The 25,016-nt window shown below is 44.2% G+C and overlaps 1 protein-coding gene across 1 annotated transcript in view; it reads right to left on the reverse strand.

The window, feature by feature from the left end:
• Positions 1 to 11,893: 11,893 nt before the first annotated feature.
• Positions 11,894 to 25,016, reverse strand: part of ABCD2 (ATP binding cassette subfamily D member 2) — a 45,057-nt gene continuing 31,934 nt past the window's right edge. Inside the window, exons 7-10 of the mRNA XM_061366234.1 lie at positions 22,384 to 22,529; positions 15,220 to 15,304; positions 14,381 to 14,506; positions 11,894 to 12,118 (exon numbers count right to left, since the gene is read on the reverse strand). Of these exons, the coding sequence (XP_061222218.1) occupies positions 11,908 to 12,118; positions 14,381 to 14,506; positions 15,220 to 15,304; positions 22,384 to 22,529 (568 nt within the window). The 3' untranslated portion in view covers positions 11,894 to 11,907. The remainder of the gene's footprint in view (positions 12,119 to 14,380; positions 14,507 to 15,219; positions 15,305 to 22,383; positions 22,530 to 25,016) is intronic.

A 25,016-nucleotide genomic window follows, 5' to 3' on the forward strand; every position in this document is an offset into this window, starting at 1 on the left:
GAAATATCTCTTGACAAGAACATGCAGGGAAGCATTTCATCACATTCCATAACTTGTAGGTCCAGTTGGCTGTGGCACGTGCACTCCTCAGAAAACAAATTTCCTCATCTATTCACACAACACATGTGGCAGGACTTGACACTTGCCTAGGCAGTGTCCACTGGGTGCAGAGAGAAGACTATGGTGAAAAGGCACAAACACCATAAATCTTTACCCATGTGTTTCCCAGGCTGCAGCAACCAGCAGTTTAAGAACATTCCGGTCTTGCCATCGCATCCAGGACACATGTTTAATAATCACCAGGGGAAACACCTAAAGATCTGATGGGTGCAACTCAGTGCTGGCAACGTTGAGTGGTTCTTCATCCACATGAGGCTCTCAAAAGTCTTGATTATAGTGGAAATAAGGAGTAATTTCACATCCGTGCCAGCTGGATGGTGATCCACCAGGAACCTTCACACACTGCTTTGTGTCTCACACACACAGCAGCCACTCACTGTGTTCTACTCTGGGAACACAGTCCCCTCCTCAGGGCAATGGGAGCTGTTTGCTGTGGGTACTTGTGTCAGTGTATGCCACACACAAAGCATTAGGTGGCCCTCGCAGTCTGTCCCTGTTTCCCACATGCTCATCACACTTACCACTGGTGGGTGGCCAGGGATGAATGCCTTCTAGCATGACGAGGATGCTGGTGTCCAAGCAGAGAAACCACACCATGCAAGAAAGGCATTCCCATGGTCATGGTTGGATGTGACCAGAGGTTCCTGAAGGCGTCTGGTGTCCCATAAGGACCAGGGGTAGAAAGATGTTCTACAAATGGGTTTAAAAAAAGCAGCATTTAAATGCTCTTTGGCCCAGGCCCCTGCGGTCCAGGGGCTTGAAGTCAGTCCGGGTCTAACAATTCACTAGAGGTGGGCAGGAACTCTCCTGGCTGTAGGCAGTCTCTTCTGGGGTGGGAATTGGTCTCTGCAGTGGTTTTCCAGCTGCACCACCTCACCCTTGCGATTGGGTAGGGATTGGTTTTCCAGCTGGCAGTCCCACCCCACTGCTACAGCTGAGGAGCGGCTCGTCAGTCTCATTCTTGGTTGACTTCATGGCAGCCCTTGCACAACCACTGGAACTACTGCCAGGCATCTCTGTTATGTGAACACCCTAGAGCTCTTATGTACTCAGCTTGAAACAGACTTCAAAGATGTGCTGCTTCTGGCCTCCAAAAGAAAGTTGCTGCTGCCCCCAGAGGGGAAGCATTCCCTGGCTCCCCTCCGCCCTGCTTTCCCTTTCATCCACTACACTGCTTGCCTTTCTCTCTGAAGCACAGCTGCCCTTTCAGCCTCCAAGCCTTTAACCTCACTCACCTCACAAGCATGAGATAGGCACTGATGTATTCCTCCTTCCCAGTCATTCCCACCATGGCAGAGGGGTTTCGCAGAGAGACAGGGGCACTGCAAGGTTTCTTCACCCAGGGCACCCCGCTATTGCTGCTGGCCTGAGCCCTGCTCCTTTGCTGGGACCAGAAGGATACAGCATCTGGGGAAGCCAGGCTGGCAGCTGTGTTTGCAATACAGAACAAAGGCTCAAGCTGGAAGGGGTTGGGGACTGAGCTGTTTTCTTGATAAAGCCAATTCTCACCCTTTTTAGTGCAAAACTCCCAGCAGTTTGATTCCCCCCTGCCCAGGGTATTCCAGTTCTGTGGAGGTATTCCAGTCAAGGAGAGAAAACCACGGCTTCTTTAAAAAATAAATAAATAAATGAATCCCCAGCCTGTTTCTAGCATCACAGCCAGAGAGCAAAGCCAAATATGAAGCAGTGCCATGGGGACACACGCGGGTGGGGTACTGCCAGCATTGTGTCCCAGGGACAGACGGGCAGCACCAGTGATCCCTGCAGTGGAAACCTGTTTGCAAGTGAGCTCTGACAGTCTCAGATCTGCTTTCTCAGGAAGCCTTTCCGGGCTGCACTCTTCAAAGTGCAGGAGGGAAGTGCCATCTGTCTCCCAGATCACAGGGAGAGTGGATGAGATTTAATTAAGATGATTTTGCCCTCCAGTCAGGTTGTTTAAAACATAATAGTAGCTCTCCTACCCCTTCCATTGAACTCATAAGCTATAGGGAGCAGTGCACCCAGAAATATTGAATCTGCCTGTCTGATGGCAGTGACCTAGGTCTGTGGGTGCTCAGCCCATGAGCCAGTGCTCGGATTGTTGTTGCCCCGCTGCACTGCACACAGGAGGAAGGATCAAGGTGCTGCTTTGGATTAGAGGCAGAGTTTGATGTGAATCCTTTAATTTCTTTTAAATGCACCATGATTCATTATCTCAGGCAGGATTCCATATCAGGTGCATGAAGAAAGCTTTGTGAGAGACAAGCTGAGGTTGTTTGATCAAAGCTGTGCCCTAGGCAATGGGAGAGCACTTCCCAGCCTACTACAGCTGGTTTCTGTAAAAGCAGACAGCACCAGTTCCACTACTGGAATTGACTGAAAGGAAGCTTGGACATGTTCCATTTTTTCCCCCAGTATTTCCACCCCCCCACCCCCCCCCCCATCTTATCAGTCATGTCAGTCCTACCCAACAAGGAATAACTGAAGGCTGAATTCGATTCAACTTTCATCTGCAGCTGCAAAGCTTACATCATCTTCACCGAAGGCTTCTTGAGTGTGGCAGATGAGTATTTGGCTAGTAGGATGTCAGAGATAAAGCCATGAAACTCTTGGGAAATGCTGTGGTTACTGAGCCCTGCCCATGGCAGCACCGATCCGGATGCAGATCTGCTCCAGTTAAGTCCTGCAGCATGCAAACAATGAGGAAAAGAATTTGGGAAGGCATTTAGGACCTGTGAATAATTTTGACTTCAGCTCTCACCAATTACGTGTTCCGTGGTGCACTGCATAGTCAGTCACTCCCAAGAGCTGCTGAGCACCTGAAAATTATACTAATGCAAAACAAACCTTAAGTGCCTTCATAATATTAAGGGTCATGATGCAGGCGCCGGTTTATGTGCTCTGCTGGAAAGTAATGCAATTTCTTAGCCTGCTAATAGCAAAAGGAGTTTCATTTGTCATCATCAGAACATACTCACTATCAATAATCTTTACAGGAGACGCTTGCCAAAAGAATTACTCCAGCTCCCCTGCAAAGGCAGCAAGCTGGGCCCAGGAGCAAACCCTGGCAACGTGTGCTGATAGGAGCCTGCAAACTCAGCAGTAATGTGGGTTCTTGCAAGATCCTCTCTAATAATCTAATCAGCGTCATTAAGGAAACCTTTTAAGAACAGCTAGAGGTGCCTGGTGACTCTGAGCTTCACAGACCAAGCATTTGTCTTGGTTAGTTTCCCTGACATGCCCCGTGTTTCACTGGCAATGCATTTGCCTTAACTACTCAGCATGGTGCTCAGCTCAGCTCACCTTTCTTCCCTGCCAGAAGCCCACCGGACTGGAGCTTTGGCAGCACTTCGAAAACAGGATTCCTGAGGTTTAGCACTACACATGGAACAGGAAATCCGAGCCTGTACATCTGCACAAAAGCTTGTGTATTTGTGCCTGAGCCTGGTGCTCAGCCAGCTGCAGGAGAAGCCATTGAGGTAAATGGAGCAAGACATAGGTGGTGAAGAGCTCTCCCAGGTCTCAAGTATTGCTGCATGCTGATGAACTGTATTTGTAGTGAAACCCTAAGACTGAAAGGTCTCCAAGGCACTTGGCTGAGCTGTGTTCTCACCCCCACCCAAGCCCACTGTGAGGACACAGCTTCAAGTGCAGCAAAGCGAACAGCGTTTGCTCACACACACCTCACTCATCAGGACAGCGGGCACCGTGCCTTTGGCCTCCACCCACAAGAAATACAAAACCCTTGAAAAGCTCATGCCAGTCAGATGGGATTAGAGCACAAACCCGGATTATGGCCAGTGTGTGGCCTGTTTGGGCAGGTGGATGCAGACAGCAGAGGGCTTCTGCCCATGCTCCAGGCTGGCACAGCAGGAGCCTGCTCTCCTCTGGAGGCAGCTCAGTGCTGCCTTAGTGCAGCCTGGCATCACGTTCAGCCCAGCTCTGGGAAATGCAGGGCAGCTCCTGCATGAAGAAATAAATGCCTTTTCAGGGTGGGCAACGCTGGCTAAACGTGCTTTTATGGGTGCGGGGCAGGGCAGCTTGGGTCTGTCTGTACTTGCCCACCTACAACTGCAGGGAAAGAGCAGGAGAGACTCGTTCTTCATGGCTCCAGGTCTTCAGTCCTTTCCTCCCAAACTCACAAGGAGCTTCTCTGTGCAGTGGAGCTCAGCTTGGTGGCTGAGGTGTCTGTGAAAGCACAGGACACTGGGGCCCTGTGGACTCCAGCAGCACCGCAGTTCCCATTTCCATGCTCTCCCACTGGCCAGGAGGGGCTGTTTTAGCACTGCACAACACAGCAGCAGATGCCATCAAACAATGCCCCGTGCTAAACAGGCACTTTCTGCTGGAGCACCCCAGCACCCACCAGAAGTCAAACCTGTCCTGGCTTCATCTGAGCCTGAATTTATCCACTTCCAACTTCTGCATCTCACACCTTTTGCAGCAGCAAAGATTAGCAAAGTAAACACACATCTTTAAGCTTTTACAAATGAAACTCAAATGTTACCATGGTGTCCTGCAGGGAGCAGGGCACACGGCCCTTGCCAGCACGGCTCCATCCTCATGGAGCAGCCCAGCATCAGAGCAGGGCAAGCAAGTCACAGGAGCCTGACAAACCCAGATCAGGCTGATGACAGGAACACCAGCCCCGTTTTTTAGAATCAGACATTTTTAAATACCTTTAAAACTGAGGATGCCACTGGGGTTTCTCCTGGTTATTAATTAAAACCTCTCCAGACAGAAGTTTTCAGCCCATGACTTGAAAGAGGAAGAAACTGAACCTCCCTTCAGAAGTCCCTGGAAGTAAGTCCTAGCAAAAGCAGCACAGGCATTCTCCCAGGCTGGCATACCTTGACTCTGCTTTCATCTTGGCATGAAGTGCATTAATCACTGTTTTTTTCACCCATAATAATCTAAGCAAGTGGAGTCTAATTAACAGAGTCCTCATCCTCTGATGCTCAGCAATCAGCCATATGGCACATACGTAAGGGAACATTAGTGATTAGACAGGGGTTGATCTCTCTGTAACATGATTACGGTATGAAAACAGGCTACTGAGAGTCTGCAGCAGCACCTCCTTGTATGCTTGGTTTGCACTAGCAAGGAAATGGGGATTTTTGTAGTTTTGCTTCTGTGGCTGCTGTTTCACCCTGGTTATAAAGGGATTTCTCATTGAACAGCATTGCTTAAGAGAAGGCACATCACTATTTAAGAATGGATTCTATTTATGGGTTACCTAGAAATACTCCAAAGCATGTTATGGAAGGCAGTTGTGTGCTTCTGGTGGCCACTTGCTAGGATTAAAAGAGGCTATTTGTTTTGCAGAAGCATAAGCTGTGTAGCTTTTGAATCACCCTGGATTGCAGCGATACAGGATGTTTGCTGAGTGCATGAATATCCTACTACTGTGAGCATGCATCTGGCAGATCCCAGCTGTATCACCACTAGTTGTTGCACTCCAGCACCTCGCACTAGCACCTTGTCAGCTACTGATGTTTCAGTTGTGCAGATGTTATTTCTTAAGGCTTTTCCTAAAAGTATTTGCTGACTCCCTATAGACAAATGTATATATGTATATACATATGTATATAAACAGATGCATCTGACAGTACCCACCCCCCCCACTCAAGCTCTTCCACCACTTGCCCCCGTGGTTCCAGCCCATGAGGACGTGGTCTCTCTTGCTGGGAAGCATCTGCAGGGTCTGGCTGTGCCGTGCTTGGAGACCTCTCCGCTCACACACAAGTTTGTGCAGTGAATTTGCCTCGGGGGGAAGGCACCAGCACCCAGATGTCCCAGCACTGCACCCAGCCTGGTGGGGACAGAAAGTGAGCCAAGAGTGGGAAGGAAGACTTAGTGCAATCCATATAGTAGAGATAGAGGTCTCCAAACACACCAGCACAGGGAACACCAACTGATAGAGGAGTCTCTCATAAACATCATATATTTATAGCACAGTGTGGCTATAGTGGAGGAGAACATCTTAACTGACCTACAAAGGACAAGAATATTAGAACTATTGAATGCAATTTTTTTGTTGCTTAAATATTAAATAGGTTGTGTTTGCTTCACTATCTTGCTTATCATTTATGGTTTCTACTTCCCAAAGACCCAAATCTTTAGGAAAAGCATTATGAATCTGATCTATTTGAAATGTAGCTCTAAATCACAACAAATGTAAACTCTTTCAAAGATACTTCAATCTAAATAACTGTCATGACAATTTCATGCTAAAATTGATCAATAAATGAACATTTTGTTTCTCTTGTTTGTGCTACCCCACAAATGCTGTGTCAGGGCCAGCTTTTCTCTGTATGTTTGATGAAAAGAGAAGCAATGTGCTATTGTATAATTACTTTATGTCCAGGACAGGTTTCACTCTTCCCTTTTTCCAACACCCGCTCCTCCCATGGTCTCTGTTGGACTGGTTTTTCCCAGGCCTTACCCCTGGTTTCTCAGTGGGGACTCAGCCTCAGGACCCAGCTGACTCCTCAGCCCTGCACCATCACAGCCTCTTTCTCCCTTTTGTAATGACCTGTTTAAAACCAGCTCGTTCACTGGGTGGGTGCAGTGTTTTCACCATGTCCCTGTTACCCTCTCATAGATGGTCTCACATGAGGTTAAAGTCACTAAATTAAAACACACAAAGCAGGTGCTGCAGAATGAGCCATAGTCAGAAATGAGGCCACACAGAGACAGCAGAAGGTGTTCTTCCAGATACAGCTCATATACTGGAAAATTCCACCTATGGGAAGTCTTCGAACACCTCTGCTCTGAATGCTTCCAAAGTCCTTTTTCCTCCCATGATATGAGCCCTGCTGTCCCATCTCTTTCGGGAACACTTAACCCTTGAGCAGAGGCTCCAGCACTTCATGGTGCCGGTTCTCTGGTGGCCTGGTCAGAAAGCAGGAATGCTCTCCACAGAGCTGACACCAAAGCACTTCTTACCAAAGAAAATGAAACTCAAATGCAACCTCTCAGCTCACCTCCCACCCTTACAGTACAGCCTTTCTCCTCCTGGTCTGATGCAGGAACCCCAGCGTGGTCCTACAACCCTCCAGAGACCCCCAAAAATGCATTTCTCATGGCTCATGTCCTCTCTGTCGGTGTTCTGCCTCTGACTGAGTGAGGGAACTGGAAGGGTGGGACTGGGACAAACCTTCAGTCACCTGTAAGGATCTAATTATCAAGTGACCACCATTGCCGTGGGCTCCTCAGCTGCATAATCCAGGTCCTGCTCCACCACCCAGTACCTGACAATCCCCTGCCACACAGCTGGGAAGGGGCTAGACACAAGCCAGGTCTGGGTGCCAAGGAATCAGCCAATATCCTCATACTCCTGGTAGTGTGAAGGGCTAAAGAGATTGAGTTTTTTATCCAAATCCCTAACAAAAACCCCTCTCCATTTCTAGGCCAACGTGGGCACTTGCCTGCAGTATTTGTGACATCGGTGCTTTCTGCATAACTTTATCTTACAAAGACCATAGTAACAACCTATGGGTGTGATGCTGCTGAGGCCACCTGACGTTGCACTACTGACACTGTTCTCTGGCACACTGCTTGGTACCCAGCCTCTCTGCAGAGCTCCCCTGCAGCTGGTGGCAGCTCTTGTCACCCTCCTGTCATGAATCAGGTCCATGCTGAAGGGCACAAGACAGAAGAAAACAGCAGCCTTTGACAGCAAACTGATCTAGGCATGAAGCACTTGTTTTAACCTGCAAATATGCAACATACACCCCAAGCTTTCCTACCTCACTGAAGAAAGGAGGGATGGGAAGGGGCTCCCAGAGCACATGCAGGCAGGCCCTGACTGCTTTGTGAACAAGGAACACAGAAAATTCAAAGTAAATGCAACATGTTTTATTTGAGGTTGGAATAAATTACAACTGTAAAGCATAATTTATTGCTTTATAAATTGTCTGCTCTTAAAAGGCATTAATATCAAACATACACAAAACAAAGACACATTCAATTAGCAGTTCAGTTCTCTTAAGCTTCATGAACAGCTCAGTAGGGGGATTTCATTCTATATACAATTCAAATCTCTGATCACAGGCTCATAAACTTCACTTTGACATGCATTATCATCATTCAGACATATTGAGGGGAATGTAGATGTGTTCATTTGCTTTAGGATATAATTCTTATTGCAATTTTCCCTAAAATATCCCATTGAATACCCAGTCCTTCATTTCTCACTCAACTACAAATCTCACTGATTTAAAAAAACTCTTTTAAAAGATATGTGGGGAAGAAGGACTTCCAAGTCTAAAGCAGGAATGAGTCTGGTCCCAAAACTAACTGAAAAACAAACTCCTCCTAGATTAAAATACTGAAATCCCACTCACAAAAATGTCCTCCCAGTTTTGCAAAAAATCCCAGCGTTATCTGAAAAACAAAGTGGATAATTCATATTTTTCCTGTACAGGTACTCCATGCCCGAGACTGAATGCTGCTCAGCACCTGTACTCCTCCAGGATTTAGACCCAGGCAAGTCCAGTCTGCACTGAGTCCTGGGGATGGATGAGAGGGTGCTCACAGGAGGCTACGTGCACAGGGCACTTTGCAGTACCCAGCTCTGAATGCAGATGATGTGAAATGATGAGCTGGATCTGGCTAGCTCCAGCTAGACAGGACAGGCAGAAGGAAGCTCAAAAAGTCACCTCCTCAGGCCCTGGAGAATCACAGCTCCTGAAGACCAGAAAGGGAATAGACGTTGATGGGGAGCTCTCATTGCACCATGGAAAAGGATTGCACCAAGGCGTCCTGCCCTGCTCTGACCCTCTCACACCAGAAAGACCAAGCACTCCTTGCACCTTGGCTCCAGAACAGCATCTCCCTGAGCTATTCCCTGAGCAGGGAGCATGCACCTCTGCTTTGCTTTCCCAGCTGGGTCCAAAGCAGCACAAAATGAGCTGGCTTATGCCCTGTATTATATCAGAGATAGAACTCTCCAGAAACAGAACGAGAGACTACTGTCTCAATGAGCCCTTGGAACAAGTCAGGAAGCTTGCAGAGAACATCTCCAGGGCAGCTTCTCTTCTAGTCACAAATCTAACTTCAAATATAATGATCCACCAGTGCAGAAAATCCTTCTAAGACTGGCCTGGTATTACTCAGGAAGTTCCTATTTGGAGAAGGGTTTCTTCTCACACCAGCCCCTAGTGTTCTTGTCACACCTACAAGAATGTAAACAGCTGAGTGAGATGCTAGGATAATTTACACTACATTACTGAATGGGAACGGGCAAGTCTATTACTGGATCCAGGAAATACATATCAAACTTGAAGAAAAATACCATTACATTGATCGCGGTGCGATTTCAGTTTTCATTAAAATGTTATCAGTAACGTACATATCTTCTGTATGGTTTATACATAATCTCATGAAAGAAAAAAAACAGCAAACAAACTTTCATCTACTAAACATGATTCCCTCAGAAAATGTGTTTCTGTGTGCTGTGGCCAGCTGCAATCTCTGTACTGCATGGGCTCATAATAGCTCCCAACAAGCCAAGTGCCCTGGCAGAGCTCTGGGGGGAGGCTGGGCCATACCTGGAGCTGTGCTGACCTGGGCCAGTTGTTCAGCACTTTTCAGTGTCCTTCTCACTCAGGGACTGGACAACCCAGGTTAAGCTCCCAGCCACATCGTAAAGTGCTTAATGGAGGGGTGGGGAACAGTAATGGCCCTTCCCTCACCTCAGCTCCTGCCTTGGCAGAGGCTCATGGATAGCTGACTTTGTAGGTGCTTTGCACTACCAGAAGGATACACTGCAGCTGGGACAAGGGCATGCCTGATTCACCATCATTCTTAACTCAGAAATGTGCAAGCCTTTAAAACCATCAGTCATCTCATTCATGCTCACTGAGAACAGATTCTTGGCTGACTTCTTTTTTTCCTTAGCAGTTCTGAACTTTGCTTTGAAGATGAGGAGGAAGAAACAGCCTTTGGGGAGAGGGACAAGCAGAGACTCTCACAAATCAAACTGCAGGCACATGGCATCCATCGCAGCGGTGACCTCCAGATTGCACTTTACAGCACAACATCTTATGATCTTAAACCTTAATTTCTCATCCCTTTCAAAGGTTCCCAAGAGCATTCCTTTCTGTATCAGTGAGATGTCCCATGGGACTCCACAGAGAAAACTTAGTCACCAGGACAAGTTAAAGGTTTACATTCAAGAGCAGACTCTGAAGAGCAGGCCAAGGAGCACACTTACTCCATTTTCTGGTGCAAGTGCTGTACCAAGCAGCAAGACGAGCACAGAAGAAGGAATGAAGAATACTTCTCCTCTTTTAACAGTTCTTAACAGTTCTGACACATTGCCCCTCTCAGACCAAGCACACCAGGCAGAAATGTCCTAAGAAATCACACTTCTAGGAAAAAAAAAATCAATAAACTTCAAGATTGCTACATCTCAGCTAAGGCTCATTTACGCATCTGCAAAGCCTCTTATCCCTCCTGAGCTGCACTCCTGAGCTGCCCATTTGCTGGGCACTTGCAGTCAGACAGAGCAGATCAGGACCTCTTCGGTCTATTCACATCTTATTTCTCATTCATTCTTGCCTCTGGCAAGGCACTGAGGCCAGCACTATCTTAGGGGTTTCTGTTTAAAGCACCTTCTGACTGAACCGAAAAGTAGATGGGACAATCAGTGAGTGCATCTGAAAGCACACTAGTTAACTGGTGTGTTTGTTCATGAGGAGGGCAGTGTTCAGCACCTCTACCAAAATATCGTAGGCATATTAATTAGTGGTTATAAAATGCTCTAACTTTTCACAACCCTTGTAAGTGCTGAGCATTTGAATTGGCAGGACAGCCATGCCTGAGAATTCAGTGCATTATTAGAAGCTGCCGTTTTCCTCTCCTTCAGTCCTTCCCCTCACAAAGTGTCTCATGGAACAAACAAGGGTCTATATTGTGGTTTTACCAAGGGAGGAACTGGGTCAGAGATGGATGTCAGCTGGATCAGACCCATGGAGCAGATGAATGACTTAGTCAAGCGAAAACTAAGTCATTTGAGGCCAGGCCCTGTGCTCCATCCCCCCTACCAGAGGTTACTAACTAAGGGACATAAAAATCCCCCAGAGGAACTCATGTATCATGAAGGGCAAAGAGCCTCTGAAGCTATGCATAATGTCATAAAGTACAGCACAAGTATATTACATAGTTGGTTCTATCACTCCTTCTCTGTCACGAGGCAGTGGGTTGCTTCGACAGTTGTCTTCTGGTCAGCTGATTATGTTATTTCCTATGGAAATGCAGGTAAAGGTGTGTATACGATTCAGTAGTAGAAGAGGAGTTGGGTTTTACATGGGCTGAAAGAATGTTTCTTGTACCCAAATGAGATTTTTGCATGCATCTGCATACTCACCCAGATGCTGCCTCTGCCGTGCTCCATGCCTGAGTTTCATGCCAGGTTTGCTCTGCGTAGCAGGCATATCATACGCACACAGTGACCCTGTACAAGAGCACATTCTGCAGGCCAAATCTCAGGCAAAAATTCACCTACAAAACCTAAGTTTGTTGAGAGTTCTTTGCAGTGAATCGGGCTTTCATTAGGAATTAACATAAGCTGCAATGATGAATCTTATACTCTGTGCACTTGCTTATTTTCTTTTCACAGTTCAACCACTTTCTGCCTTAATACTAAACCACTAAAGCCTTACATAGCATTCAGAGCATTATTTTCTGCTGGCTGTGTTTCTCTATGCTCTAAGCCCCTATCACAATGCATGCAATGGATAATGGCTGAAGTTATAATGCTTTTAACTAAAAAAATACTTTTAAAAAATAAACATAAATTATTTATTCCTCTTCATCCACTGTTTTAAGCACTGAGTCTTCTCCCAAGATTTTACACAGTTCGTTCAGTCTCTGCTGCATTTTAGGAATTCCTGCAAGCTGGGATTCCAGTCTCTGTTTTTCCTCACTCAGTGTTAAGCGGATAGCAGTGTCCAACTGCTCGAAACGCCAGCCGCCTTGTCCATCAAACTGCAGCAAGTGACTGTGGTACTTCCTGAAGTAGAAATGAAAACATTAGTGATGGCTCAGTGAACAGATGGTTCATTTTTGCACACAAATTTGGATGCCTGTGTCTCTTTTCAATGGTGCCTCTTGGGAAGCTGAGAGTTGTCCAGTTTTGCATCACTGGCTAAGACATTTTCAGTGACTCGTAATCCCAGGACACTCTTCCCTAAGAGTACTGGGTATGTCAAGCCTGTCACCGGGACCCCCGCGTGGCTACAGCTGACTCCACCAGACTCCTTTTTCTCCAGGAGGTTAAACAGCAACAGCAGACAGGGCTCCCTTTTCCCCCAGGAATGCTAGCCCCTAGTCTCAGTTTATTTTACTCACTTTGCTTTGTGAGACATGTTTTACCTCCACAGCAGAAAGCACATTCAGACAGGTACGGTGCACCTGATGCTACTGATAAAACTCTAATTAGTTCCAATTACATCTCAGTTTGTTCCCCACATCTCATAAGGTTGGATAAAGAAACCTCCAAGTCCTAAAATATGGCTCAGCTTGCAAGGGGGGCAAACTAAAAAAGTCTGTGTAGGAGTCAGTACAAGGGTGTGTGCATTGAAAATATTCAAAGGTGTACATGTGGGGTTTGTCTAGGCCTGACAAGACATTTATCAGGAGGTGCAAGAGGAAGAGCAAAGAGTTCCCTCAGTGTAATTTATTACTATAAATTATGGAAGATGAGACACATCATAAAACAGTGATTATAAATCCCATCCAGGGAATGTGACAGTTTAATAAACTCAATAGTTTATGACATGGGACTCAACAGAGATTCAACTCCACGCTTATATTTATCACTTCTTGCATATTATTCTTTGTGACATCAAAAGCTTAACCTTCCCCTCTAAAGTAGGCAGTATTATGATTAAAAGAGCAACTATTTCCTGGTATAATTCTGAGGAAAACAGCCCATGAACCTGGTTTTTGTCTGTGTAGTGCACTATCTGCACAAGCATACCTGAGTTAAAGGCATTTAATTCTTATTTCGAAATGCTCAGCACTTCTATTTACCTCTCCAGATCCCTATAATTCCAGTAATACTGTGGAGTTCACAAGAACAATCCCAAACCTTTCTGAATAGCATTGGTACTATGAAACAAGAAATACTGGTAGGAAACTGAACTCAAAAGGTCTTTCTCACAAGTCCTTCAGTGTAACTTCCCTCTGCACCACCATTATCTACAGGTGAGGTGCTCTCAAATACCTGTTTCCTTGAGCAGTAGTTTTCAGAATAATGCCAAAATTTAAAAAATGTAAATGCTCTTTTTTTTTAAGGGCAATTTAAATTATTTGCAAACCAAATGTGTACGTGACTTTTGTCCTACCAGAATACCTTTTTTTTTTTCTTAATGTTTAGGTCCTGATCCAGCAAAAGCTATTTCCACCGTCACCCTCTACACAGAGGAAGGAGGAATGCTAGGGAAAACATTTTTTTCAGTGAAGCAGACACTGATACCATTTCTTTCTTTTGAGGCAATGGATGATAAAGGATTTTTTTTGTCACCAGTTTAAAAAAACCCGAGTAATTGGACAGTAGAGATCAAGGAGTTCAGAACAAATAGTACCTGCTAAAGTTAATTCACACCTTCTTGATCTCCATTTGTCCTTTAAAGTATTTGGTTGTTTTATGTGTTCAGTAACTACATTTATTTCCTTTGAGGAAATCTTCCATACTTAGTAGAATCGTCACTATATGATTCTACTACATCCCTCACTAGAATGATGTCTCTCAGGATTCCAATATTTGCTTTTTTTAATAGACAATCAGATTTTGAAAGCTCTCAAACCTTGCAGAGGACACAGCTGAAGTTAAACCACCAAATGTGTTATTCCTACAGAGGAAAAAAGAGTAGTTTAACCACTTTCCGCGTTTCCCATTGTCTCCCTGCACTGACAAACTTCCCCAGGACAGCTCCTGGATCTTGTCACCGTTACAGAATAACGTGGTGATATCGGTTGTGGCTGTGGTGTGATGGGCTCATTAATTGCTCTTAGGTACCTGCATGTTGCTATTAATACTTAATCACTGGAACACGTTTAAAAAAAACAAGAGGAATGAATAAATACATGTCAAAGAATGAAAAAAAAAAATCAATACCAAATGCATTTACATCACTATCACTGTAGACAAGTTATCTTAGAAAGAGCAGTAGATATTAAATAACTGCCCTCGTACGAAGAGTAAAGGCCAATCCATTGCCTGTCAGAAAGCTATAAGCAAGGACCATGATTACTCCCTGAACATACTTACCAAAGAGAAGGTCTGTGTGTAATAGAAAGCAGGGATATCCCAGCAGCTTTTGCAGCTTGGAATATTTTTCCTTCAACATCAATGCTTACAGCACTTGTGCATTCATCCAGCAATGCATATTTTGGCCTTTCAAAAGCAGATAAAGAACATTACTCTTCTATGGTTTGGACTTTATTCTCATGTACAATGTTTAATTGAAAGAACAACAGAAAGGAGAGATCTTTTTTTGCCAAACAGCTGTCTCTCATTTATGGCTGTAAGCTGACAAGCAACAACACAAAGTTTCCATGTACTATTCAGGTGCAGAGACAGCTTCCAGGAAAAATGGGTTTTATTCCCTGATCCATCTGAGTACACATTGATCTAACTTTAGTGCTCTAGTTTGACCTAGTTTTATTCTGTCCTGTCATCAAGTCATGCAGTAGCTCAGCCAACTTGGAAACTTTCTATCCACTGCTATGTATGGATTAGGCTGCAGTCTCCAAGACCACAACAGTTTGGAGCCTGGCTTTCACACTTCCATAGCCTCTGCAATGGTCCACAAGACTTCTGCAGTATTAGTAGGACAAATGCAGGGAAGATGTTTGTGCCTGAGATGTTAAAAAAAGTAACATCTGGGAAGTGTATGCTATGTTGCCAAAAGCAAAGCTGAAGTAAGAAGCATTGCTCCAACTAAAAGCTTGTATGAATAAACAAGGTCTGCGGTCCTATGCAACCATCTAGCTGTATTGCACATTGCATGGAGATTAAAGTCTGCTGCTGCTCAAACTAAAACTGGAAACCTGCGAATCTCTTTCTCCTTCTCAGATGCTACTTAAAGAACAAATTGAAATGCTTACTTATGGTAAAACATCCGAGCCATGCCCATCCTTTGTTTTTCTCCTCCTGATAAGACATCTTTCCAGTCCATGACAGCATCCCAGCCTTTTTAAAATAAAAGGCAAACAAAACCCATCAGGACAATGTAAGGTTATGGACAAAATGCAGCTTCACTTGCAATATCTCTGCAACCAAAATTACAGGACATTGCCATTGCAGAAGAGACAGCTCAGTGATCTGAATCACATCTTCTGAAATACCTTAGTGACTTTTCATTGGCACACAATTGGAAAAATGTCCCAAACATCGTGTCAATTCTGAAAGTGGAATTTAACCTTTGGCCATGTAGGAATTCTCAGAAAAATTTTACTTACCATCTCTTTGGAAAACCATCTTTTACCTGTGTATAACTAAGGAATTCATTCTGTCATGTTTGTTTTACAGAGCAATTTGCTATTCGTTCTTGAAAGGTGTGAGTGAAAATGATAACAAATTCAGAGAAATAAAGCATAAAATCCCATTAAGGGCACTGCCAGACTCCATTCACTACTTTAGGCAAAGAGTAACTGTCATCAAACTCAACAGAACAGAGGGATGCGTTCTGTGTGTACAGGCAAGTAGCTGGCATACAAAACTGCATACAGACAGGAGGATTTTCTATACGAAGTTCCCACTACTTTGCATTTAGAAATGACCCACAACTGTTGTAACCCCGGGTTTTCTTACTGAATATTCTGCACAGAATCTAACTCTTTTTTTTTTTCTTGATCACTTTCAGATATATGCAACAGAATTGTGATGCATTCTGTCTGTGATCTGGTATTCCTGTGAGTACCCTCGTATGATTCATGCCCACTAATAAAAAACTTCAAATACCAAATTACCCTACTGAAAATTAGCTTTCAATCTAACAATCCAGATGGCTGGAGTAGCAAAATGAGTTTTGAAAAGGAAAGTGTGGAGGTAGAGAAAATCTGGTAAGACATTTCTCTAATACAGCATCTAGTCATGATACAGCTGGAGCAGGCATGAGAAAGGAAGAAAAGGGTTTCCAAATAAGCCCAGAAGCACTGTAGCCAAAAAATCAACAACACAACCTGTAGCTCTGCCACTGCCCAACTGAAAATAAACATCTGCCAGAAAAGAAACTATAAGCAAGGTAAAGCAAGGAGGGTGGGCTGTGTCATTTCTGGTATCTGAACAAAGGTGAGACAAGTGGGGCTTGTGAGGGTGCAGGGGACTGGGGACTGCTCTGCCCATGCTTGGTTGCTACACCAGGGCTTGGTAGGTCTGACCAAAACCTCAGTGAAGCACCTGGTGAGAGGCTGTGTGACTGAAAACAGGAATTGATAATGCTAGACACTGAATTACAAGGATTTTCTCTATGTAAAATTGTAAAATACAATGTAATGATTTTTTAATATCTGTGTATATAGTTAAGATTAAAAAAAATTAAAAAAACACTGCAGAAAGACATCACCTTTTGTGATCCTATTGTTTTTCCTTAGTTTCTTTCCATTCTTGCTTAAGGATCCCAGTGGGCACCCCCTTGGAAGCACATGCTTTCTATCAGGAGGCTCCTATCAAAGATGGAGTTGGGTAAGGGTTAACTGAATCACCAGCTGGATGAACGCTAGTAAAGGGAACAGATAAAGTGAGGCTGCTGCTGAGCAGTCCCAGTGCTGGGACCACACAGTGAGCCGTGTTCCAGTCGACACTTTCAGCTCCCAAAAAAGACTGTAAAATACCTGGAACACCCCTTTCTGACAAAAGGTTCTAGGGGCAAGAGATGGAAATGGTCCTTCAAGAAAGCCATAGAAACAACGATGCTTCTGAAGACAATGTTCAGGCTACTGCTTATATTCTGTTGTTTTTAAGCTGAGAATATAGATGAACTGAAGGGATCTGGATCTGAGCTAGGATGTGGGTTGGTGTGCATGTGAGCATATGTGCCTGAGAAGTGGCACTCGCATTCATAGTTTTTTCCAGATAAGCTGGTTTAAAAGACCAAAAGGGAATGAAGTTCAAGAAGAAGCATCATATTGTCAGCAAAATCATTCTATTACTTCCCTTAAGCCTCCATTTACCAGCATAGAATGATCATCTCTGTGGTCACTTCATCTTACATTCTGAGTATTAGTAGTGCATCTTGTCTCTTCCTGCCTGGCTCCCTCCTTTAATTTTCCTGTATGTCACTTGGAATGTCTCAAACAACAGATAAGGAAGAATCCATTTTAATATTGTCCCTTTTAAAAGTATATTTTCTAATGTCTGAACAATTTCCTCTGAACACTTGGGCACTGTAACTCACAAGAAACTGACCCCCTACTGTGCCTTAACAATAATGCACCTACTCGTTTCTCTTTTCTTCCTGTTGACATGGCATGTATCAGTGAAGGTCATCAATGTTCTAAAAATATCAGCTGAGTCAGTGGCTTATGTCACCCATAGCTACATCCACTTCACAGATGAAGAACTGAAATAGCTTGTCCATGAATGCAGAACAAACGAATGGCTTGTGAATGAACGCAGCACAACTCAGTAGGTACAAACATAATCTTGGCTTTCAGAGTCCAAAGTCCTTGCCCAGCTTCTTGTTACACATAGCCTTTGGTTGCACATGGCGTGATGTAGACGTGACAAACACTGGATGTCACAGAAATGCCTTTTGCAACCAATAAAACAAAGACCATGTGAAATGTGCTAGGGCAGAGCAACAGCAGCAGAAATACGTACAGCTGTCAGCAGAAATTAGTGATAGCCTCATGATAGCAGCATTTCATTTTCTTGCATGGCTTCTTTTACAATTCTTTTTACCTCCATTTTCTCAAGGGAAAAGCAAGCTAAAGTAGACAACAACAAAGGGCTACACCTGGGGTCTGTGGCACAGTGTATCCTTCATCCTTGTAAATCCTCACACTTTGTATGCAAGACAGAGTGTTCAGCTGCCAAAACAAGATAAAAGTTCTTTTCCAGATCTACATGGCAGTTTCATCAGACGTGGGCTGGAGTCTTACAGCTTCATGACAGAAGAAAGGCTACCACAGGTCCACCCCTGGTGAGTTTTTTAACATGGAGGCCTCTTGCACAGCCTATGTCCCCAGGCAGCTGTCAAAATGGAAGAGAGCAGAGCCTGGGAGCTGTACAGGATGAATATGCAAGGACAACCCTTAGCTGAGGGAGGAACAAAGAGACCATCAATTGCATGAGTCCCAGCTCAGCATGACACTGCAGGGATTGTGTCTCTGGATTTCAGAGCCACTGGAAAAGCCAGCAGAGCATTCCAGAGTTCCTGCTGGTGCCAGTAACAAAAGCAAATCCAGAGCTAAAATGCTCAGATGAAAAAATTTGGGAGAGAGGAAATGTGCTTGTCTGTGTGCTTATACGTGGCCTAGCACAAAGGTTCCCTGGACAAGACCCAAAGATATGACAAATGTGCAAAATAATGAGGAATAATTATAATCTGGAGTGCTGAGAAACCATAAACAGGTTGAACTTGTTTAGTAATGTCATCAGTTCCAACCTGACAGGTCTGGTCATGCACTGAGCGTGCTGCTACACGTACCCATGGCTCCTCTCATGTGACAGATTATTAGAAGCCCAAGGCTGCATCACGATTGACACTTGTTAAATAAATATACACAGATTTTCAAAGCAGGTAAAAAAGGAACCCCTTTATGCATATCTACTGCATATCTCCATGCCATTACCCACAATTTCTGGACATGCCTTTTCATCACCCATGCTGAAGATGGCTTTCTTTGCTATCCTCATTTTGTATGAGACTATTTTTCTGGTAGAGCTAGCAACTCTGCAGGTGTTGAGGGGGCTCCTTATTGATAATATAAAGGTAAGTAACAAAATGCATTCCTGTAATATCCAGCATGTGAGAAAAACATTGGTGTGGGCCTCGGTGGGAAGGAAATTCTGCCCCCACCAGCAAAGAGGGCTACTATCAATAGCAATTGTACTGGGTTCTTCTAGGGCTTAGGCTCAGGGACATCTGGAATAGTGATGGTGGTGGAGAGAGGGACAGTTGTTCTGGTGATTTTGATGTACTCTGTTGCTACCAACTGAAAAAAGTTTCATGAAGATAACACAGAAGCTAAATGCCAAACTGGGCTAATTATTCTTCTAACCATTCTATTTACTTCTGAGTCAAACCTTATTGCTAGAAAACTGGAGGAATTTCTGCCATCGGCAGCAACAAGAACATCAGGCTCTTGTTGGCTACTTAACACTTGGAATCTGGTGACCCTTGTACTGACGCAATGTGGAAGTAATTCAGTCAAAGACAAGAAAGTTATGCCAGGACAAATAAATTGAGTCAGAGTTGTGCGCTTCTGGCTCCATCTGGCTTTGTCATGACTGCCCACAGGGAGCAGAATACAAAACTGCAAAGCATCATATTATACACACATGACATTCTTGGTCAATTAAAGCACAACAGGGTCATGCCCTAAGGAGCCTGCTGTCTAGTAGAGGCTTAATACTGCAGGGGATAGGTGAAAGGGGATGAGACAGAAGTAAGCCTCTGAAGGAATGAGACAGAAGTAAGCCTCTGAAGGAGAAGAGGATCTACAGACAAAAATACTGAAGAACTATGCTAGATTTCTATAACGTAATGACTGACAGATAGTTAGCTCCATTCTTAGGACGGTTTATGGAATCAGTTCAAAATAGTGTGGACATACCTGCTAAACCCACAATAATCGGAATAACTAAAAATGGTTTCATGGTTTTTTTTTCAGATGTATTAAATTTTCAGAAGCTGTATATAGTATATAATAGAAACTGGCTGGGAATTTTTCAGCAAAACTTCTTTTCTATTGGAAAATGCCAAAGTTTGTCAATCACCAAAGCAGTCTGCAAGGAGGAAAAACATGGCTTGGGGCAAGCCACTTGTTCTACAAGCTTTATATGGAATTTTTCATTATTTTGCAAAGAAAAAGATCCATGTTTCATATAAATCATTTCATCTCAAAAGTCTGATTTTAAGAATAAAATAAATTCAAATTAAAAAAATAATTCAGCTACCTACAAAATTTTTAATTGTTCATTTTCAACAAGTATTTCACTGGTTTGCTGGTTCAAAAAGAACAGAATATGAGTCTTTGTCCCAGACTGGGAGAGCTCTAATGAATATGTAATCATATGAAATCCACATAACGTGTCCAATCATACGTCATGGATTTTCTCTCTGCTCCTCCCTCGGCACTTGCCTCCTGCAAATGCCCAAGGAGAAAAGGGATCAAGTAAGTGTATTACAGACCTAAAAACTTCCTGGTATGTGGTAATCTCTTCCCCGTTTTCCAGCTTTGCCCACTTCTGTCATTTTAGATCGCCAAGCACCCAAGACACTTTTTTGATGACATTTGTGCAGACTTTTGCACAGTGTATCCTTATCCTGACTGGAGTTTCAATAAAGCACAAGTGAACATTAACAGTTTTTTATAGATTGTGTGTGTCTCACATACACAGTCAGACAGGCAGAAGAGCAACAATGGGGTCAGCAATAAATACCTTCTTTGGCTCAGAAAGTAGAGTGAGACTGATCCAAACCTGGGGGTTCAGTTTGGCAATACAGAACACTGACCCCAGACAACATTACCTCGTTTGTGGAGCACAGTAACTGCCCCATCACCAGTTACATGCTCCAGCTGCAGAGCTATAAACCACAACTATGCATTCAGAGACTGCTGGGCATATGGTTTTGTCCACTGAGGGTCATGTTTTAATCAGTACAAGTACCAGCACGCTATGAACGCACACTTCACAGTGGCTTCTTGCCACAGACAATTTAACTGCTCCTCCTTTTCCAGCTCCCCATTCTAACACGTCTTCTTGTTCTTCTGAAATCTGCAAAGTGACTCAGGAATACTGGCAGGAACAGGTACAATGTCAGTGTAGGAGTAGAGGCCTTCTCTGCAATTATTCCAGTCACTGAGTTTAGCTCTCTGCCCACTTTTTCAATTCTTGTGTCACAGTAGCAGATCTGAATAATTATTTGAATCAGAATAATGGCAGATTCTTATTTTCTCATGGAACTTGAGGCCCAGCTTAAGTCATTCTTAACAAAGAAGCTTTAACCCAGGGAAAGGTAAGAGTCTATTAACAGGATTGTCAGGTGGAGAAGTATGTGTAGGTATACAACTGCTGCTGTAAATGCTTACTACTCCCTCTAAAATGTGCAGAAAAGACAGCAGATGAGTGTCCATGCAGACTTAAAAATATTAACAAAGCGACAGGCTGCCATCCAGGAATGGGAATTTAGACATTGCCTTGGGATACCCAGTGGCTAAAGTCCTACTTTTTGCTGACAGAATGATCCTGAGAGACACCACGCACACATATCACAAGGCAACACACCTGAAATACCCTCTCTTGAAGGAGAACTGACAGCTGGCAGAGAGACTCAGGGTACAAGTTCTCTGTTACCAACTTTGTCCTATGTCTGTTTTAAAAGCATAATGGTGGGGAGGAAATACAAACTAGAGATTAGTGGCTGGTGGGAACAAAAGGACAAAAATTATTGCTTTGTTTGGGAAGAAAAAGACAGCAAATGCTCCAATTCGTTAGACACAAAAGAAGCCTTTAGCATCTTGACATTTACTGTGCCGGTGTATTTACACTGTCCTCTACTCTTAGGACAAACAAGGTGAGAACACATGGCAACTTAAACTGTAAATAGTAGCAGGTAACAATCTACTGCCAGCCATTGTCCTTTGGTTATTTTTGACTTGCTCACCCTGGTGGTGTGGTATCAGACACTCCTCATGACATATAGTTCTACTGATCCCATTATCCAGGGGGGTGGAAGAAGACCTAGCTCTCCTGTTCACATGCTTTTGAGTTGATGCAGTCAGTGACATTATAAGGTTTTAAGACAGGTTACGTTTTCTAAGAAAATGAAGGAAGGTCAGTGATCTCTCAGTACCACAAAAAGACTGGTCATTACAAGAGAAGAAGGATGCTCAGCTTGGGCATGGATTTACTGGGGAGAAGAGGGGCACTTCGCTCTTCTCCCTCCGTTAGCATCAGAAGCAACAATGATGAGGTTGAGCAGCTCCCACGACCACAGAAAGTCTGGATCCAGTTTTGCCAGTTGAGTAAGTTCAGTCACACTGAGACACAAACATAAGGAATGGATTTTGTAAAGCTTTTTACAGAACTATGCAACTTACCTCCTTCTCTTTGAACTATGTGGTACAGATGAACCATGTGCAGGATAGACTCCAGATCTTGATCTTGGTAGCCTTTCTCACGCATGTCATCCACTGTGTCTGGATAGATGACTTGATCACGTAGCGTTCCAATCGACATGTAGGGCCTGAGAAATACAGAGAAACCAGTCAATCTGGAGCTGGCTCCAAGCTCGTGCATCTTGCTGATAGTCTGTAAGCAGAGTATAGTGCTTTAAACACTATGTTGCTAAAACTAGATTTATCTGTGGGTGCATTGTGGGCAAACATTTTTCTAAACTTCCCTGAAGGACAATGTATTGTTTCCATAGTAGCTGATGACAGGGTAGCACCAGGGGCAGTATTTGCATGAAAACAAAATGACAGGTCAGGCAGAATAAACATCCACTTTATAGCCCCTTCTCACTGCTTTCACTTGGAACTGGGGAAACTCTATGCTGTGTTCAAGGCTTGGTGTGCTTAGAGATTACACATTGAATTAAACACTCACATGTTAAAATCAAATGGTAACAAAAATGTTGCAGCTCAAACTTGGGGAAAATTTCCATAGTGCAGCAGGAGATGCCCAAGTAAGGCAGAAGAGCACTGAAAGCCTCCTTTGCACACTATTAATTTGGACTGCAGTACTGGGACTGGGTGTAACTTACCTGGCTCCAGAAGCCAGTGTAACACTTCTGAATTGCAAAAAAGCACACATTAGACAAGCTGATCATTTTAAACCTCCCAGTGCCAGCCTCCCTCTGCCAAGCACAAGGCTGAGCTGTATGTGAAGCAGCTTCTGAATCACCACATTCCCAGACCAGGTAATCCCATACATTTTACTAAAACAAGCTGCGTTCACCTTGGAGCCAGAGTCTGCAATCGTGGCCATGTCCCTGCAATGGCTATGGACAGTCTCCACAATGTCACAAGCTGTTCCCGGCCTCTGATACAGCCCAGACCCCATAAATCCTCATAGTCTCTAAACAAAGAACAATTGTACAGCTCTGTAAAAGATACCAAGCCATTCAGGCTATGATGGCAAAGGCAACTTAAGAAACACTTATTTGACCATCTCTTTTGTTGCTCTTCTTCCAAGGATTTCTTGTGAAGGACAAATATCTATCCAGTCCCATAGACCCTGCTGATACTCTTGGAAGCTGGAAACACCCTGGGAATGATCTGTAAGATTTTGAGTTTGGGAGAGAAGGCCAGAGCTGAAGAACAGTCAGGCTCCAGACTCTGTTCTGCTTTCTGAGCCAAGAGCTACATTAACTCCCTCTGGGTTCATCTGCCAAAACAATGCTAATCTTATTAAAGCTGTGGTGCCAGGGGATGATGAGAGAGAGGAGCAGTTAAAATTGGGCCAGCAATGAGGAGGCTTCCAAGAAGCTTGCCCTTACCACAGAGAAATGCTTCCAACAACTTCACAGTGCATTGATGAGGGGTCAGTTTTCTTCCCTGACAAGCTCTGGATCTGTGTGGTGGGAAGGTCTCAGCCATGATAAGTTTTTCCCTGACAGGTATGTGTAATACCTTAGCAGATTTCTTCTGTTCCCTTGGACATTTCTCTGCAGAAAGGGTGGCTCTATCCATTGTTATCCTGAGAGTCCCCAAAATACACCACAGAGTAATTTGAAGGAATTCATAATGCAACAGATGTAGAATTATAGAAGTAAAGCTGCAACATGAACTGAAAGTCACATTCAAGCTGGCATCAGAGGCATTGGTTTTAGTGCTGCAGAAATCCATGGTGAGCCCGTCTGTACCTGCTTGAACTACTTTCATCCCCAGTTAGGTGAAGGTGGGAAGGGCAGAGGATCTGAACTGCTAGCAAATATTGGTCATCTCCCTGCTGTTGGCAGGCACCAGGATGGAGCCAAACCAGAACTGCAAATCAAATACACGCACTGCTGCTCCTCTTCGCTCATTGTTCTGCTTTCTGCTAATTGTGGGAAGAGTGCTGCTCTGGGCTGCTGCACGAACACTAGCATCAAGTGCAGTGAACCATTTACATTAATGGGGATATTGCAAAATATCAACTCTAAACATTATGTAACTTCATGAAATAATGATATATTACATTTCCATGGCGCTCTTCATCTAAAATCCCAAAGGCCTTTACTTCTTGCGTATGTGGAAATTATTTCGCTCACTCCAGGCTGCTGCCATCTCTGGGACAGAACACAGCAACTCCACCTGAGCTCAGAGAATCATAGAATCAGAGGTTAGGGCTGGAAAAGACCTTAAGATCATCTAGTTCCAACCCCCCTGCCATGGGCAGGGACACCTCACACTAAACCATACTACCCAAGGCTCTGTCCAACCTGGCCTTGAACACCACCAGGGATGGAGCATTCACAGCTTCCCTGGGAAGTTTAAATCAGGCTGGACTTAAGACTGTAATACAGGTGAAGCTGCAGGTAAGGGCAAGGAGGACAGTTACCTACCATATAATTTGGCTGGGGTTTAATACTTCACTCTTGTGAAGCGTGATCCTGTAACGATTAGCAGCTCTGAGATTTAACCTACCGCACAGCTTGGAAGACAATGCTCACAAGAACTTGCCAGGACACTTGTTGCTGTGCCATTTACTAAGTCACCAGCACCACTCCCTGGTACAACTGGATTTGCCT

This window comes from Neopsephotus bourkii, unplaced genomic scaffold, assembly GCF_033783945.1.
Source record: "Neopsephotus bourkii isolate Nb327-2 ecotype Australia unplaced genomic scaffold, CSIRO-AGI_Nbou_v1 NB_1328, whole genome shotgun sequence".
NCBI lineage: Eukaryota > Metazoa > Chordata > Aves > Psittaciformes > Psittacidae > Neopsephotus > Neopsephotus bourkii.